The sequence below is a fragment of the Suricata suricatta genome, chromosome 2 (genome assembly GCF_006229205.1).
Source record: "Suricata suricatta isolate VVHF042 chromosome 2, meerkat_22Aug2017_6uvM2_HiC, whole genome shotgun sequence".
NCBI classification, from domain to species: domain Eukaryota; kingdom Metazoa; phylum Chordata; class Mammalia; order Carnivora; family Herpestidae; genus Suricata; species Suricata suricatta.
Genome location: NC_043701.1, coordinates 43450716 through 43470439, shown reverse-complemented (window position 1 = coordinate 43470439; position 19724 = coordinate 43450716). Strand labels below are relative to the sequence as shown.

The window sequence follows — 19724 nt, the reverse complement described above, 5'->3', positions numbered from 1 at the left end:
AGGATGGGATTAAAAAAAAAAAAAGAAAATCTAAAGCCTTGTCCTTGGAATACAATCAGGGGCTTTTTGACAGCTGGCTGGCTGATAGATGCTTTTCTTATTTCTGGGTTTTGGCATTGGTCTCAGTAATTGTCAGAAGTCTAACCTCTGAATAAACTGTTTGGGTTAGATTTCAAATATGGACTCTGCACTTAATATTCTTCATCCAAATGATACTCATTGTCAAAATGTGTATTGAATATATATGAGGAAATGACAAACAGGTCTGTTAATTAAATCTGTCTGGCCCCTGTGACTTTCACTGGTGATGTTAGCAATTTGTTAGATTCGATGGAGATAGTGTACTACCAGAAATTGGAATCTTTTTTACCATATAAAAGTTCAGTATTATAATATTAAAAATAAAACGAAAAAATAAGAATGTTAAAAATAAATTTAAATATAAAAGATTGTTAAAGTAGAGTTCATTAAAATATATTTCTGTCTTATGTTAGGAAATACTAATTTTATTTCCTGTGAGAATATAGTTTTTGAAGTTTTGATAACATCTCTCTATATATTTTCAATAACCTAGAGATGAACAATGTTCTGTTTGTACCACTTCATCCAAAAGACCAGTCTCTGTCATCCTACCGTGTTTTATACAAATCCTTGTACTATCTCTTCCATTGTAGAGAAGCTTTGTTTTTGTTTTTTAAGTTTTTTTAGTGTTTATTTTTGAGAGATACAGAGTGAGTGGGGAATGGGCAGAGAGAAAGGGACACACAGAATCTGAAGCAGGCTGTAGGCTCTAAGCTGTCAGCACAGGGCCTGACTTGGGGCTTGAACTTAGGAATGGCGAGATCATGACCTAGGCTGAAGTCAGATGCTTAACTGACTGAGCCACCCAGGCTCCCCTAGAGGAACTTTGTATGAAGTATTCCTAATATTTCTTTGTACTTGGAGCTCTGATAGATTCTCTCTTATCACCCTCTGCTTGAATAATAGCAAAAGATACCTGATAATCAAGATATCTGAGTTTTAGCTTGACCTTAATGGTTATTAGATGTGTAACCTGGGGCAAGTTGCCTAATGTTTAGGGATTTTGATTTCTTCATCTGTAAAATGAGGGTTTTAAAATAGGTGATTACTAAGATTCCCCTTCACTTGCATGATTTTGAGATGAAATCAACAAACGTTTGCTAAATACCCATCATCAGAGCCTGCATTCAGAAACCTACCCTTCAATTCAACAGGCAGAACCTAGTGTTTGTTGTCAGCAGTCTGAACAGAGGAACTTTCTAGGATGATAATTCTGTCTTAAGAGAGTGGTTGCCTGAAGCTCTATATAAATCCTCAAAACCTATGAACTCTATACACTTAAGATCTTTGCATTTTGTGCCTTGTAATAACTCCCAAAGTTTAAATAATTTAAGAGGTGTTTTGTTTTGTTTTTTTTAGGGCTACCTGGCTGTTTCAAGTCTGTAAAACATGCAACTCTTGATCTTGAGGTTGTGAGTTGGAGCCCCATGTTGGGTATAGACATTACTCAAAAATTTAAAAAAAAATCTTGGATGCCTGGGTGGGTTGGTTGGTTGGTTGGTTAAGTGCCCATTTCAGCTCAGGTCATGATCTCATGGTTTGTGAGTTTGAGCCTACATCAGGCTTTATGCTGGTCATACAGAGCCTACTTGGGATTCTCTCTCCCTCCTTTTCTCTTACTCTCAAACTTAAATAACAAGTCTTAAAGTTTTTTGACCTTTCTCCTTAAAACAAATCACAAAATTATTTATCATTCAATATTTTTGAAAGGACTGTTTCAAAAATATTATTCATAGGATTTTCTTTGTTTAAACTGCTACTTCTGCAGACCTAGGACTTAGCAACAATTCTCCATCTGTATTCTTAAATTTTTGAGCCTTGGAAGGATTTAATTGAGAAAAAAAGAATAGCTCAAAGAAACAGTGGCTCAATCATTTCTTATGTTTTGTCTCTATGTTTGGTGTTAAATAAGCATGGTATCTTAGGAGACATAGAAGCTATAGTTTAATACAAGAACCCTGGCATCTCTTGGATGCTAGTATAACTAATGTGCTGAAAGCATAAATTTCCATTGAGTTCAGTGATTATCTCTACACTTTGTAAACAAGTTATAGCAAATATTCTAAATTCCATGAAGTATGCCCTGAGTATTTATATAACTTATAAATGTATTTATATAATATCAATATAAGGTTTGGTCATCATGCAATTTATCATTGCTATTCTATGAAGATATTATTAGCAGTAATAGTAGTTGCCATTTATTGAATGTTTTCTATATACTGAGCACTGTTAGATGTGTGTTTATTATCTCATTTATTCCTTTCTACACATCAAGGTTTTATTAGCCCTTTTTTATAGATAAGGAAATTGAGGTTTAGAAGCATTTTATTTTTTTAGCGTCCAGCTTCGGCTCAGGTCATGATCTCACGGTTTGTGGGTTCGAGCCCCATGTTGGGCTCTGTGCTGATAGCTAGCTCAGAGCCTGGAGCCTACTTCAGATTCTGTTGTCTCCCTCTCTCTCTGACCCTCCCCTGCTCACACTGTGTCTGTCTCTCAAAAAACAAACAAACAAAATCCCAAAAACATTAGAAGCATTTTATTTTCTTAAGGTATAATTTGTCACCACTAAAGTACACACAACTTAAGGGTGTGGCTTGATTAATTTTTACATACACATACATCCGTGTAACCACCATCCTGATACAGAATTAATTCCAGCACTTCAGAAGATCAGTGCAGGCACCCTTTCCTGGTCATTATTTGCCTAAAGGTTACCACTGTTCTGACCTACGTCACCAGGTATTTGTGTCTCTTGTGTCTGACTTGTTTTACTCAGTGTTATGTCTAAGGTTGATCCACATTGTTGATTATATCATAGTTTCTGTATTATAATTGTATGCCATCATTGACCCATTCTTTTGTTAAGGGACATATGAGTTGTTCCTAATTTTGGGTTATTACAAATATAAACAAAAGCATTTTACTTAAAAATTGAAGTTTTTTTAAAAATTAATGTTTAAGTTTTTTAAATTATGTTTAAAGTTGGGTTTTCCCCCCATATACTTATCCATCTTTGTGCTAGATGACCAAAGTGTTCATTTTACTTGGGACCTAGAATAATACAGGAGTTCTAGACTTTTTTAATGTGAAAGATTCTGTAAAGTCCTATACATTTGAGATCTTCCAAAACTAGTTTTTACTTTTAGGTAAGAGCTCATAATTAATAAGCATATTTGAGATTATCTTTACTTAGCTTTACATAAAGTAGTGCTACAAAACTAATCTGATATTAATGGAAATAAATGGCACTCTCTTATTTGTCTGAAACACAAATCAAACTGCATTGACTCCATAGCTGATGGCACTTCTGACTTGTGAGCTGTAGATCTGCAAATACTGTCTTATGAATGCCAAAAACTTATAGGGCTATTTATTCTCAGATATATTTGAGATGAATACTTACTTGTAGAGTTTCTCAATTTCACTATTCATATGTAACAATAGTTTTCCTTCCTGGAAGAAACAATTTTAAAAAGAGCATGACTCTATAAAATCTCCTATAGACTTTTAATTGGCTGTGTATATACAGTTTTGTGTTAATGAATATGTATGGTTATGTAAAATTTCAGTGGTTTTAAAATAGAAAAACGTGGGGCACCTGAGTTGGTTAAGCGTCTGACTTCTGTTCAGGTCATGATCTCACAGCTTGTGAGTTTGAGCCCCACGTCGGGCTCTGTGCTGACAGCTCAGAGCCTGGAACCTGCCTCAGATCTGTGCCTCCTCTCTCTGTGTCCCTTCCTTGCTTACACTCTTTGTCTGTCTCTCAAAAATAAGGCTAAAAACAAAAAATTTAAAGCAGAAAAACAGGATAATGAAGTGTTTTTTGGGTTTTTGGGTTTTTTTTGTTGTTGTTGTTTTTTTTGGTAAGTTTATTTATTTTGAGAGTGCGAGCATGGAGGAAGGGCAGACAGGGAGAGAATCCTAAGCAGGGTCTGTGCTGTCAGCACAAGCCTGACATGGGGCTCAAACTCACAAAGCATGAAATTATGACCTGAGGTGATTTAATTTTTTGAACTGCATGGGTTTTGAACTCACCACCCCGAGATCATGAGTTGCATATTTTTCTGACTGAGCCAGCCAGTCATCCCAAAAAATTCTGTATTAAATTAAAATATATATCATCTGTTTTGTTTTTCGTAATCCAAGTACCTCATCTGTTTTTCTTTTGTTTACAGTCTTGAAGTCTTTTTCTTCCATCTAACCATGCTGTGAATTCATAGGGAAGGGGTTCCAGCAGTCCAGGTTCTTTTCCATCGGTTCTCACACGGCGTGCCTGAGTGGAGCAGCCTGACACTTCAGAAAGTACCTTTGTCTTTGGCTTTCTTCTTTTTCTGATCATTTACCTTTGCACACTTTAGGGAATTCTTTTGGCTCTTGCCATGCTTAATATGCTCGGTACTTAAATTGTCTTCACAAGTATCTTGCCCTTCACTTGTTTGTTGACAGCAGTGCCAACAGCATCCTGGCTAACACTGTGGGCTCTTCCAGTTTTGTCATGGGACCATATATGGGCATTCCGTTTTGAACAGTACCCATTCCCTTGATGCTTGCAATATCCCCTTTCTCATAGATTCGCATGTATGTGGCCAAGGGACAAACTCCATGTCTTCTAAAAGGTCTGGAGAATATAGTGGGTGCCTCTCCTCTTTTCCCTTTGTGTTGGTTATTTTGATGATGGTGGTTCCGGCCGAAAGGCTTGAGTACCTCATCTTAAATAAAAGGAATGTGAAATAGTGAAATAGTTATTTAATTTTAGAAAAAGAACTGGCAGCCTTTATTCAATTAACTATATAAAAGCACTTGTTTTAAACTAAGATACTTCTTTCATTTAAGTTCTGTTTTTTTTGTTTGCATTTAATTTTAAAAACAGTAAAGCTTGGTTTTAAATGTCTCAATAGTACCGTGGCACCTTTACAGTGCACACTTTATTTTTCATGAAACTATAAAATAATGTATGGGGCTGAGACAGAGGAGGGTTAAGCACAGTCTGTTACAGAAATAAACAACTGACAAATATAGTCATTTGTTACCAACTTCATAAGAGACTAAAGAGGTAGAGTGCCAGTACTCTTGTAGAGTTGACTATTCTAGAGATTTGGCAGAGCAAACGAAACTTTGAGAAGACCTGTCTTCTATATCCAGGGTTGTCTTTAAAGAGAAAATCATCGTCACAGAGCCTTGACTTTGGTCCCTAAAAATCTTTGACTGTTAAGAAAACAAGCACCCATGCTCTGAGTGAAGAGTCGGGGGATCCCTGAGGGACCTAGAAAGGGAGCAGAGAGGCAGAGCAGCAGACCTCCTGTGCCATTGGTGTCTGTGAGCACTATGGTATGTTTAATTTATGTGCTGTTTGGCCTGGTGGCTTTTATTTTCTGGTTCTCTGACGAATGCGTGTTTCATTGTTAGAAAGTGAACAAAGGGTGCTTTTGAAGTACAGTACTCAGAGTTTACTCCAGGGTACTGTGTTATTATTTTGTGTTTTTTCAGCCTTTTTTTTTTCTGAGGACCAAATAAATGCAGTCTGACTGGGGGACACCTTTTTTTTTTTTTTTTTTTTTTTTTTAAAGTAGGCTCCATGCCCATTGTGGGTCTCGAACCAATGACACAGAAATGAAGAGTCACATACTCTGGGGATTGAGCCATACAAGCGCCTCTAGAGGACACCTTTACAATTTGATTTATAAACTCTGAAAATGAGTGGTAATTTTTACCATTCATGGTGAACAAACATATGTCACCATTTCTTACATAGTTCATTTAGCTTTTAGAAAATTTGCCTTTTAATTCCTTATAATTAGAGCATCTTTATTCTGCTTTCACATTTTAGAAATCAGCCATTGTTTTTCACTCCATATCTCTTGTAATCATGTAAGTATGTGTGGGGCACTTGAGTGGCTCAGTTGGATGAGCAATTGACACTTGATTTTGGCTCAGGTCTCAATCCCAGGGTCTTAAATCAAGCCCCACATCAGACTCTGCGCTGAGTTGTGGAGCCTGCTTGGGATAATTTCTCACCCCTTCTGCCCCTCTCCCCTGCTCACATGTTTCTCTCTCTCTCTCAAATAAAAAATAAAATAAATAAGTATGTAAATTACTACTGCTAATTGGGATCAAAACAGATTTAGTCCTATGAATATGAGTTGACAAAAAATACTTGAAATTTGCAGGATTTAATAACGTTACCCTTTGGAGAGACATTTGTTATGTCTGTCCTACATTGTATGTGCTAATGTCCTATCAGACACTTTTTTTGATCCCCAAATTCAAGTTAGAGTTTGGGCTGTGAGCTTTCATTATTTTTTTTCTTTTTTTCTATTTTTATGAAAAAAATTTTTAACGTGTACTTATTTTTGAGAGAGAGACAAAGTGCAAGTTCAGGAGGAACAGAGAGAATCCAAAGCAGGCTGAGCTGTCAGCATAGAGCCCAACGCAGACCTTGAACCCATGATGCACGAGATCATGATGTGAGCCTAAATGGGTCTCTTAACTGACTGAGCCGCCCAGGCACCCCTATGAACTTTCATTATTTTAATAGTAACCCAGCTAGATGATAACCATTCTAAGTGTTTCTTTTCTTTTTAATCTTTGAAGATTGACTTTGGTTTTTGCCCATGAGTTTTCACACATACTTTGGGCTGCCATGTACAGCTGTACAGACTTTGCACAGTGTAGCTTCAGGAAGAACCCCTCATGTAAACTGCAGCGTGGTGGTTCCCCTGGAGTTGTGCAGAGGGGCAGTCAGCTGTCCCTACGTGTACTTTCTATGGTACTGCTTAGTTTATTTGGCATTATTGTCCAAATTGCCTTTTGATTCAATTGAGTAGCATTTGAGAAACTCTGGTAACTTCCATAAGCATTCCTGTTGAGCCTCTGTGCCATGGAATTGTGTCTGTCTGGATTGTTTCGGACTTATCCTAAAGGGAGTATGTAGAGTAGTCAGTATTCAAAATGTGAAGAATATACGACTTAAGGTTTTAAAATCCCACTGATTGGGAAATAACAGAGTCTTGGTTGTTTTGTTTTTCCCCAGACACCAACTGGGTGTTCTGTAAGTCAATTCTATTCTGCAGTAACTACCCAAAGTTAGTGTCAAACTCCACACCTTTAAGGGCTTAGTCCCACAAGATGCCTTCACTTTATTTTTATTTATTTTTAATTTTATTTTTTAAATTTACATCCAAGTTAGCATATAGTGCAGCAGTGATTTCAGGAGTAGATTCCTTAATGCCCCTTATCCATTTAGACCATCTCCCTCCCACAGTCCCTCCAGTAACCCTCTGTTTGTTCTCCATGTTTAAGAGTCTCTTATGTTTATGTCGTCCTTCATGTTTTTATATTATTTTTGCTTCCCTTCCCTTATGTTCATCTGTTTTGTGTATTAAAATCCTCATATGAGTGAAGTCATATGATCTTTGTCTTTCTCTAATTTTGCTTAGCATAATACTCTCTAGTTCCATCCATGGCAAGATTTCATTCTTCATGAATGAAGATTAATACTTTGTTGTATATATATATATATATATATATACAACACATCTTCTTTATCCATTCATCCATCGATGGACTTTTGGGCACTTTCCATACTTTGGCTCTTGTTGATAGTGCTGCTATACACATTGGAGTGCATGTGCCCCTTCGAAACAGCACACCTGTATCCCTTGGGTAAACAACTTGTACTGCAATTGCTAGGTTGTAGGGTAGTTCTATTTTTAAGTTTTTGAGGAATCTCCATACTGTTTTCCAGAGTGGCTGCACCAGTTTGCATTCCCACCAGCAGTGCAAAAGAGATCCTCTTTCTCCACATCCTCGCCAACATCTCTTGTTGCCTGAGTTGTTAATTTTAGCCATTCTGACAGGTATGAGGTATCTCATTGTGATTTTGATTTGTATTTCCCTGATGAATGATGAGCATTTTTTCATGTGTCTGTTGGCCATCTGGATGTCTTCTTTGGGGAAGTAAGACACCTTCACTTTAGATGTCAGTACTGGGTCCCCAGGCTACCTACACTTCTTTCCAATTCAGCCACAAATTTGGGAGCTCTCATACCTGTCTCAGGTTCTGTAATTTGCTAGAACAACTAGAACTAAGGAAGACACTGCTTACCTTTATCGGTTTATTATAAAGGATACAACTCTGGAAAATGAAAGAGATGCATAGGACCAGGTGTGATGAAGGGGCTTCCATGTCCTTAATGGACAAGCTACCCTCCTGGCACCTCATTGTCCTCACTAACCTGGAATTGCCCTGAACCCTGTCATTTAGGGGATTTAAGGAACTTTGATTACATGGGCATGATTGATTAAGTCATGAGTTATTGGTGATTGAACTCAATCTCCAGCCCTTCTCCCCTCCCAGACGTCCCCCTTTCTGGTGACCAGGCCCCATCCAAATGCTATTTAGTCACCCCACCACCACCAACTGCCCTTGTTAAATAACCCAGGTACAGTTGAAATTATCTTGTAAATAACAAAAGATGCTCCCTTCACTCCCTTCACAGAAAACTCCAGGGCTTGAGGAGCTCTAGGCCAGGACCAAGAACAAGGACCAAATCTATATTTTATTATACTATACTTGAATAGTACTGAATAATTTGTAATGATGTTAGGAAAAAAATGCTCAACAATAGAGGATTGATTAAATAATGAAACAATACCAAGTCGCTGTTAAAACTGTTGTTTCACAGAAAGGAATTTGTGTGAACTGTTTTGAATATGGTAAACATCTTCAGTTTCCAAATGCAAGAATTTGTTGGTAGCAAATAACACCAACAGAAGAATCCTAGAGAGCTCCCGACACATTACAGGCAGTGTGTAATATATGAAAAAGTTGTGTCCCAAAAGTTAGCTGTTTGAAATTTTGAATATATTCTTCCTGTTAAGGAACAAAAATTCAACTGAATAAATGTGAAGATCTAATTTGGCTTTACTAAGCGATATATTAAATCAGGTAGCATCCCATCAAGCAAGTAGTGGGGAGCTCTGAGGAGTTGTACAAAAATTTGGAAGGGTTTTAGGGGCGCTTGGGTGGCTCAGTCGATTAAGTGGCAGATTTTGGCTCAGGTCATGATCTCATGGTTTGTGGGTTTGAGCCTTGCGTCAGGCTCTCTGCTGACAGTTCAGAACCTGGAGTCTGCTTCAGATTCTGTGTTTCCGTCTCTTTCTGCCCATCTCCTGCTCACGCTCTGTCTCTCTCTGTCAAAAATAAATATAAAATTTTTAAATTTGGAAGGGTTTTATAGGAAGAAGATGGGGGCAAGGAAGTTATTAACAAAAGAAAAGGAAGGATTGTTCCAGACATAGTCCCTTCTTCTTCAGAGAAGGGCAAGGGGTTCACTAGGGTTTACCTCATCTTCATTTGCGGGATGGAGAGGGCCATATGACAGATTACCTCGTTGGGTGCCAATTAGAAAGTTCCTGACTGACTGGTTAAGACTGTATTTCCTGGGAGGGGGGGCGGGTTGGAACTATGGTTAGGTTAGGTCGTAAGCCCTGTTTGGTGAGTTGGCCTAAGTGGCTTCATTTAGGGCCTGTGGATTTCCTTTTAACACCTCAAAGAAACAATATTCTAAGTACTCTGGGCCCCACTCAGTGTAAAGCCAATTTAATTTTACTCATGGAATTCTCAGATTATATGCAGTATTCAACACTTAGAACAATTTTATGAGTTGACTGATGCTGGGAGCCATTCTGAAGTAAGGCGGGTTTGCAAGGCCTCCCACTGTCAGATGACCACCAGCACCAACCCCCACGGTGCACCTGACTGACTGATATCAGGAGTGACTTGCCTTCTTATGCTAAAAATATGTGAATTGTACCTTGTGAAAAAACTTGTTAAAGGAGTTTCTTCTTTAGTGATTATAGGAGCAAATGTTACATTCCCTGAGAAAACCTGTTTTTCTTCCCCTCGAAAACAGGCTGTTGGCCCCTGCTCACAAAGACCTAACTTTTGCCTATGCTAAAAAACATTGCCTTGTATTTGAATGCTAAAAATCCCTTCCTTCTCCATAGGATAAATATCTAGTTATCTACTTCAATCTCCGTTGGTAAAGATTATGCAGGAGTCTTTCACCAATCTTTCTGGGAAATTTTCACATACCAAAGAATTTGTTATAAAAAATTATTGTCTAAGGCAATTGCCACTTCTGTTTTGTACCCCATACATTTTTTCAGTAAATAAAGTTGACTCTTGAGTCAGAGCAGAGTTGTGTGCCTGGTGATCAGAAAGAAGCTGATGCCCTTGCACTCTCTTTCGCCGACACCATCCATCCTTCAGGGAGCCCTGGACCTGCTGGAGCTGGACTCTGGCAGACTTCATTTTAAGTTCCAACTAGAGTCCAAAACAGAGCTTCATTCAGTAGAATGAGAGTTGGGAGAATAGGTTGAACATAGCAAAGCATCAGATATTAATTAAACTCTGACTGTTGGTAATTTGTTAACTAAATCTTCAGAGAAGAAGATAGATTTCTACATCTTCCTTTGTGTCCAAGAGGATAGGATGGAAATAATACTTCCTTTGAAAGCCAGGCACTGTTTATGCTTATCTTTTGCCTTTTTTCTTTTACTCTAAAAGTTATGCATATCCATTTAAAAATGAACACTGATTTACTTAAAAGTCCATGATAATCTCAGTTTATGGTCAAGTAGTACAGAAACAGATAAAACACATGTGATCAAAATATTAGTAGTTTGTGAATATGTATGGTTATAAGGCTGTTTATGTTATTTCAACTTTTCTGTAAGTTTATTTTAGAAAAGTTTTTTTTTTAATGTTTTCTGTATTTTTGAGAGAGAGAGACAGCGTGAGCAGAGGAGGGTCAGAGAGAGAGGGAGACACAGAATCTGAAGACAGGCTCCAGGCTCTGAGCTGTCAGTACAGAGTCTGATGTGGGGCACAAACCCACAAACTGTGAGATCATAACTTGAGCCAAAGTCGGATGCTTAACTGACTGAGTCACCCAGGCGCCCCAACTTTTCTGTAAGTTTAAAAGATGGGGATAAAAAAACTTAACAGGAATGTTCCTTTATCTCATATCCCCTTCATTTACAAAGATACAGAAGTATAATTTTTGCATAAATATAAACATAGTATAAGTAGAATTGTACTGATATTCTGCTTGCTTTTTTATGTTTAACAGTATGTATTAGTTTTCTACTGCATCATAAGTTACTACAAACTTAATGACTTAATACATAGAGAGTTCCAGAGATCAGAAACCAGAATGCTGTGTTTCCTCAGGACATAGTAAAAGAAAAAAGTAAAACCATTTTCTTGCCTTTTCCAGTTTTTAGAGGTCACCTACAGTCCATGCCTCTTGGCCTGTTCCTCAAGCTTCAAAGCATCTTGAACCTTAGCATTATCAGATATCTTTGACTCTCTCTCTTTTTTTTCTTTTGAGAGGAGAGAGAGTGCAGATGAGCTAGGGGCAGAGAGAGTAGAGAAAGAAGCGGGACTCACTCATAGCAGGGCTTGTGTTTTACCTAAAGTGGGACTTGAACTCAAACCATTAAGATCATGATCTGAGCCAAAGTCTGATGCTTAACCAACTAAGATATCCAGGCACCCCAAAGTCTCATGCATTTAATTCTTCTTCTTCTTCTCCACAAGTCTCTTGAAATAACAAAAATAGAAACAGAGTAAATGCTGATAAACTTGATAAAAAGAAATAGAAACAGTAAATGCTGATAAACTTGGGGAATATCAGAAACCTAGGTTGTATTCTAAAAATTTTGTTACTTCTATAAGACACGCTGTTGGAGAGATTTCATTGAACTTTTCACTGACCAATTCTCAATCTTAGAGGAAAACAACCTGAAATGTTGATTAACGCCCACTCCTCCTTCTACCAACCCCCCAGCAAAAACATAGCTCAAAGCTACATGTATTGTAAGCAAGGGAGTCGGTTGATGAGAAGCAAGCCTAGATCCTGGCTCATACTTCTCAGCTTCTGTGTTGGACCTCTTCTGCTCGATTCAGTAGGATGTTGGGTTTTCTCAGGGCTTCATGGCTTTAGTTACCATCTCTGATGACAGTTTTCAAATGTAAATCTCCAGTCTGTTCACCATCACTACCATACCCTAACCTCCTATGCATATTAAAATCCAAAAACCTTTAAGTCAGAAAGGGAAAAGGTCTTATAAATCATGCTCCTTGTTTCCTTTCCCTCTTCTGTACCCTAGGTTTGCTGATAGTGCCAAATGGCATCAACAAGTTTGCAAAGCTTTAAACTATTTTTGCCTAGCAGGATAAAATGCTCCCTTTGATTAACAACGTTTTGTCTAACATTCCTTACTATTTTAGGTTGAATTCTCTTACCCGCCCCTGATTCCAGGAGATGGACATGACAGCCACACTTTACCTGAAGAGTGGAAGTACTTGCCCTTCCTTGCCTTGCCAGATGGCGCACACAACTACCAGGAAGGTATGTAAACAATGGAGCAATTAGTAGGTGCCCTTTTTTTTTTTTTCTAATTTATCAAGACATCTTAGATTCTAAGTATTTTGGTAAATGAAAGGCCTTTGGCTCCCTGTAACTATTTATAAAGCATGTAAGTGCTTGTTTGGAGATGACTGTCAGGCACTGGAGGATTTGCAGAGGAGTGCTAGGCTTTTTTATGTTGGTAGTGTTGTTGAACATTGGCCACACTTTTGCCAGGAGCACAGGCTAAATAAAGTGATTGGCCAGATTAGGACATCTGTTATTGGTAACACTTCCTGCATTTATTCTTGAGACTCTTAAAGGGAAGCTAAAGGGCTTACTAGCTACTGATTGGGGCTCTAGTTGCAAACTTAACTAGGTTAGTACGCTAGTGCCCACCTGGGATTGGTTCTCTACCCCTGGAGCCACTGCTGTTGCAATGCTTTGCTTAAAAGTTGCGTGTCAGGGACACTTGGCTGTCTCATTTGGTAGAGCTTGTGACTCTTTTTTGTTAAACATGTATTTATTTTGAGGGAGAGAAAGGGAGTGCAAGCAGGAGAGGGGCAGAGAGTGAGACACAGAATCTGAAGCAGGCTCTAGGCTCTGAGCTGTCAGCACAGAACCCGACACAGGGCTCGAACTCATGGCCTGAGCCGAAGTCAGATGCTTAAAATACTGAGCCACCTAGGTGACTCTTGATCTTGGTGTTATAAGTCCGAGCCCCATGTTGGGTGTAGAGATTACTTAAAAATAAAATCTTTAAAAAATAAAAGTTTATGTGTCAGAGAAACATGTTAACATCCTCAGAGAAAGCAATGCTATGACGTTAGTACTGAGTCTCCTACCTATAAATGAGAGCTTTGACTGGCTTCATGAATAACTAAGTTTTATCATGGCATTAGGGGCTCTACCAAAACACCAGATTAAACTTGGTTTAATTAAAAGAAAATCTTGGTTTAATTACTTGTTTTCCTAGTACTTAATAATTTTCATATGAAACAGTGTTACTATGCAGTTTAATGTAAAATTTAAGTACATTTTTAATCTTACAAATATCTTTTCCTGACTTTTTTTTTTATCATGAAAGCTTTTAAATAGAAAAAAAGGTTGAAAAAATAGTATAGCAAATATTCCACAAGTTTTCTTTATATTTATGTGTCTGTACAGTTTTTGTTTCTACTATTTGAAAGTGTAACCCCATGTTGCAGACATAGTTGACTTCTTAAATACTTCAGCACGCACTCCTAAGAATAAGATCATTTCTCAGGATAACCTCTAGTACTATTATCACAGCTAAGAGATTTAACAGTAACTTGAGAATATCATCTAATGTCTGATCTGTGTTTAAATTTCCTCAGTTATTCCAAGAATTTCTTGGATCCATCTAAGATTCATATGTTGCTATTCATTTTTATGGCTCTCTACTTTCTTTTAATCTGGAATAAAGTATTTTCTGGGATAAGTGATTGTAGTTTCAATTTAATCTGTTATTCAGCCTCTTGGGCTTTTGAGAATGCGTGAATGAATATACAGAATAAGGCAATGAGAAGGATGCTAAGAAACCAGTGGTTACAATGTTAGATGTAAGTATGACATGGGTTCCTTGTTACATCATTATTTTTGTTTTAACTAACTGCGTATAGTAACTTCAATTTACATTATTTATTAATAAGGGTAATTCACTTTGGTATTTACTCTGTGTGTCTCTTAGATACTGTATTTTTTCACTTGCCACCGAGAAATGGATATGGAGCTACAGTCTATGGTATCTCCTGCTATCGGCAAATTGAAGCCAAGGTATGATAGTTACAGTGAACAACAACAAACAACACTGATGCTGTTTTTTAAATTTTTATAAACAGTTTGAAGGGTTTTTTTCCCCCAACAGGACCAGTTTATTCACATGAATGTTTTTGTAAATTGACATGGCTAAGTATAATTACCATAAAATATTTTGTCCATTTTTTTTTTTTTAAATTTTTCATTTTGAGAGAGAGCACAAGTGGGGGAGGGCCAGAGAGAGAAGGAGACACAGAATCCAAAACAGGCTCCAGGCTCTGAGCTGTCAGCACAGAGCCCAACGCGGGGCTCGAACTCACAAACTGTGAGATCATGACCTGAGCCGAAGTCAGATGCTTAACCAACAGAGCCATCCAGGTGCCCCTGTCCATTTTTTGTTGTTGTTTATTTGTGAGAGAGAGAGAGAGAGAGAGAGAGCGAGCCTACATGAGCGGAGGAGGGAGAGAGAGGGACACAGGATCCAAAGTGGGCTCTCTGCTCACAGTGGAGAACCTGATGCAGAACTGGAACTCAAGAACTGTGAGATCATGATCCGAGCCAAAGTCAGGTGCTTAACTGACTGCCATCCAGGCGTCCCTGGTCCATTGTCTTTAGATAGTTATACCTAAATTATCCATCTGTCTTCAAAATGGTGTATTTAAATTTTACAGTGTCCTTGAGTTTTCTTTTCCTAATGTTTGATATGTAAATTAGAAAAATAAGGTGTGTTGTATTTTAAGCAGCTGTTTAGAATTCGTGGAAAGTACTTGTAGCTTTGAAATACTTGCATGTTATCTTAATTATCTACAACTAAGATTTTGTTAATTCTTAAATTACCTGCCATCTTAATGCCTGAATTACTATAATAGCGCTAATTAATACAAATAAGCCAAGATGGAGTAGCCTCCCCTTTCATGGTTTGTTTCTGAGCAGCACTGGTTTTTTGTGGTGAGGATGCTCTGGGAGTAAAGATCTCTTGCCTTTCAGTAGATCAATAATACTCTAAATCAGTGAGTGTTTCTCAACTTTGGCTGCATATTGGGGTCACCTCAGGACCTCTGAATACTAGAGATGATGGGGTCCCAACCCCAGAGATTCTGATTTAATGTTTTGGTTATCAGGAGTTGCGGAAGCTCCTCAGGTGATTCCAGTATGTAGCCAAGATTGCAGACCACTGCTCTAAACAGTGGTTTTTAACTGGAATTACCTGGAGACTTTTTTTTTTTCCTTTAATACACATCTGGCCTTTCCTTCTTCTGAAGTAGAATCTCTGAGATTAAAGCTTAGTAACCGTAAGTTTTAAAAGGCTTCTTAAAGTGAATAAGTTAATCTTCTAAATTTTTCTTTAACTTTTTATAATGACCATTTCAAACATGCAGATAAATTAAAAGAATTGTACAGTGAACACCTGTCTACCCAGTAGTAGTCAGAGTTCTACCACATTTACTTAGTGTGTGTCTGCATTTTCCCCTGAAACATTTCAGAATAAATTGCAGGTGTAAATTCCACCATCCCCAAAGTAGTTAATTACTGTGAAACAGTCCTTCACGTACAGGGCCTGAAATATAGGACACACCTAGTAAATTAATAACTGATTTTATTTTATTTTATTTTTATTTTTGTATAATAGTTTATTGTCAAATCAGTTTCCATATAACACCCAGTGCTTCTCCCCACAAGTGCCCCCCACCGTGACCATAATAACTGATTTTAAAGGTAAATGTGAGAGCAAGAGCTGGCCTGGTAGTTTTGTCCATTTGATTGCCTCATATACTGTTACCCTTAATATATGTTTACATCAGATGAACTGAATTGCTCCCCTTTCTTGGAGATTGTTCCTTTTACTCTCATTCCCTATAGATTGTGTAAGCACTAGTAAAATTATTTCCTCAAAGCTGTCGATATTAATAACCGTTCTCATGCTCCGCATAGCCTTTAAATGGCATTTCATACCATATGTCTCCCTCACCCCCGGGTCTGACCCACTCAGTATATTGGGGTTGCCCATTTCTCCAAATATTTCTATCCTCACCTGATAAGAGATATCAGAAGGACCTAGAGCCTAGAAGAAAAGTATGATTCCCTTTGATTGAAGGTGAGACCTGACAGATGAATCCAGTCAACACAGAGAGGCAGAAAACAGATTGAGGGAAGGCTCCATTCTTAATGATTAGTCCTCAGTCCTAAGTCATTTGAAGACACTGAGGCCCATTGGTCCTCAGGACAGGTGCAAGGAGATGTTAGGCTGTATACCACAAAGGGGAAGAGTAGTTCTTAGTTCGCTCACAGAGTTAGTTACCTGACAATCAAATCAAGGCTTGTTTTTTACTAGCAGAGAATGTAGACATCTCACGTGGTCATTCTCAGAATCCTCAAGGCATGAATTATGGCTCAAGGCTGTGCTATGATACCAGTTTGCCAGGATAAACTAGCCCCTTCTCACCAGAAACAGTCGTCCAAGAGTGCCCATTGTCAAACCAGACCAAGGACATTTGATTTGTGTTAATGAGTGTGGTAGCTTACACGAAAGTATTCTCAGTGAGTTCCTTGAGAGTAGGGATTGTCTCTCACTGTTTCATTCCCAGGTGCCTACCATAATTTCCTAGTTGACTGGTTCAATAAATATTTTCTGAGATTCTCAATAAACTTGGGATTTAACTAAATGTAAGACTTTTTTTCTATCTCACTGCTATTTTTATATTGAAATACAGTGATTTTTAAATATTTCTGTGAAATATTTTTTAACAATGACTCTTTGTTTATAATAGGCATTGAAAGTACGGCAAGCAGATATCACCAGAGAGACAGTTCAGAAAAGTGTCTGTGTTCTAAGCAAGTTGGTAAGAGACTAAATAACTTGTTAATGTGTTCATTGAATATTCACGGTAGATTTTTACTTGAAGATGAGGCGTTATTAGAAGAGAGATTTCTGGAAACACTAATAGATTAAAATTCATCAGAAGCCCCTTATTTATTCTTGTGCATCTCTTTGCCTTTCAGCAGTTTAACTCTCATTTGCACCATTACCCAGACCTAGATAAGAGGAAAGAAATCTTCTAGATAGGTTTTTGGGAAAGAGGTTGACTCTTGACCAAAATGAAGTAGCTGATATATTTCATTTATCCATTTTTGTTTGTTTTTAAGACTTTGGATAAATAATATTTTACTAAAACTCAAAATATAATCACTCAGATTGTATTGATATAAAAAAGTATGACTTGTTATGAAAAATTATAGCCTTGCTTCTTAAAACTTAAAAGTTTAGAGGAATGGAAATGACATAATGAATTGTACAACAGCAGTGCTTTAAAATTGTTTCATCTATGTGCAAATTGATCAGATGCAAGTGTATAATTATTTTAACTTTTTATTTTTAGTAGGAAATACATAGTACTTATTTTTCATAGTTTCCTGTTAAATCATTTGTAATAACTTTTATCACTAACTGGATATTAACTCCTTTACTGGTAGGTAACGCCAAATGACTAATTCTACATATAAAATATTATCCCCCAGGTCCCTTCTATGGGGAGAAATCCAGATCTTTATCATATTAATTGTCTTACAGCTATATGATTACTGAATACAGTCATTTTTGCATTTAACCTACATCAAAATGGAAAATAATTTCCTTTGCCTAGTCACCAAATATATGTAGGTTTTGTTTCATTATTTCTTCTACATTGTCCAATTTCTTCTATCCACAGACAATTTGAATGTAGTGTGTTTAGTGTAAGTTGAGTTTTGCAAAATAGGATTTATTTTGGCTTTTCTTTATGAAGCTTAAAAAATCCTGAATAACAATAATAATTTATACTGTGGGCCTTAATAATTAAGATTTGAGAATCAGATATTTCTTCCAAGATCTTAGTTTTAAATAGAGCGCAAGAATAGACTCCTTAAAAAGGGGTGGGGGGGAATGGTTGTAAAAGACCTCGATACCAGAAAGTTAGTAGATTGTACAGTTTCTAAAATGGTAGCCGGAGAAATAGACATCAGTGAATTACTTTTTCATACTGAGCCAGATGACCAAAGCATAGGAGTACCAGATAATATAGTAGACACAACATGTTGAAAACCTTCCTGAGTAATCTTTCTTCAAAGAACAATTATAATAACAATAAATGTCATTAATCTGTTGCCTGTATGTCAGGTATTCTATACTAGACACTTTTTAGATATAATTGTGATTTGAATCCTCATGTAAAAACAGATCTAAGTATTTATTGTTTTCATTTTACAAAGAAAGATGTAGAATAGAGAGAAAATGTCTGTCATAGACCTGTAACTACTGAGTGATAAAATTGGGGTGAAGATCCAGCTTTTACCTTTCTTTAAGTAGGGGCCTAGGGGATAGGGAGAGCTTGCTTACACAAAAAGGTTTGATGTTCATAGTGCATTGTAGTCTCTATATAAAAATATAATGACTTTATACTTAGATGCTTTAGATGGTAATAATAATATATTAACAGGGATGTGGTGGTGGGAGGGGACACTTCACAGTATTGTTTGTTTTAACTACTTACTGTATATATACAGCTTTGGTTTCTGCATTTTTAAGAAGGACATAAAAATCAGAAAACATCTAGAAAAGAACATTGAAAATAAAAAGGATGGAAATAGTAGAGGAGGGTCTTAAATAGAAATAAAGAAAAGGAATAATTTTGTTTATACAAAAGAATATTTTGATAAAGGAGACAGACTAGTTGTTCCAAGCCTCCACAGAGGACACAAAAGGGAAATGAACTTAAATTTAATCATGACTGTTCAATTAGCTATAAGAACCGGCTGTTATAAGGATGATTAAGTGTCACTACAAACCAGTATAACAGTGTAGAATTAGAATGTTTTAAATTTTATAGTGAGTATTTGCAACAACATAGATGGAACTCTATATATTATGCTAAGCAAAATTAGAGAAAGACAAATATATGTCTTTACTCAAATGCAGGATTTAAATACAAAACAGTTGAACATAAGGAAAGGGAAGCAAAAATATTATAAAAAGAGAGAAGGAGACAAACCATAAGAGACTCTTAAATATAGAGAACAAACTGAGGGTTACTGGTGGGGTGTTCGGTGGGGGGATGGGCTGAAAGGGCAAGGGACATTAAGGAGGGCACTTCTTGGTAATATATACGGGATGAATTCTGCCCCCGAAATTATTATCGCACTGTATGCTAACTTGGATATAAATTAAAAACAGAGGGGGAATTTTTTATAATGGCTAACATTTACGTGCCTTTATTTTTTTAGATTTTTTCAACTGTTTACTGATTTTTTAATATAATTTATTGTCAGATTGACTAACATACGGTGTGTAAAGTGTGCTCTTGGTATTGGAGGTAGGTTCCCATAGTTTATTGCTTACATACAGCACCCAGTGCTCATCCCAACAAGTGCCCTCCTCAATGCCCATCACCCATTATTATCCCCCCGCCCCCC

General features: G+C 37.2%; 1 protein-coding gene across 5 annotated transcripts in view; it reads left to right on the top strand.

Annotated features, from left to right (window-relative positions):
- The window catches only part of AVL9 (AVL9 cell migration associated), a 63446-nt gene that overhangs the window by 10793 nt on the left and 32929 nt on the right, over window positions 1-19724 (top strand). For all 5 annotated transcript variants that reach the window (XR_003903775.1, XR_003903778.1, XM_029925325.1 and 2 more), the window contains exons 2-4: window positions 12383-12503; window positions 14212-14297; window positions 17048-17119. Coding sequence is in view for 3 of the 5 variants with exons in the window: in XM_029925325.1 (XP_029781185.1) it covers window positions 12383-12503; window positions 14212-14297; window positions 17048-17119 (279 nt within the window). In the remaining 2 variants the exon portion in view is untranslated. The remainder of the gene's footprint in view (window positions 1-12382; window positions 12504-14211; window positions 14298-17047; window positions 17120-19724) is intronic.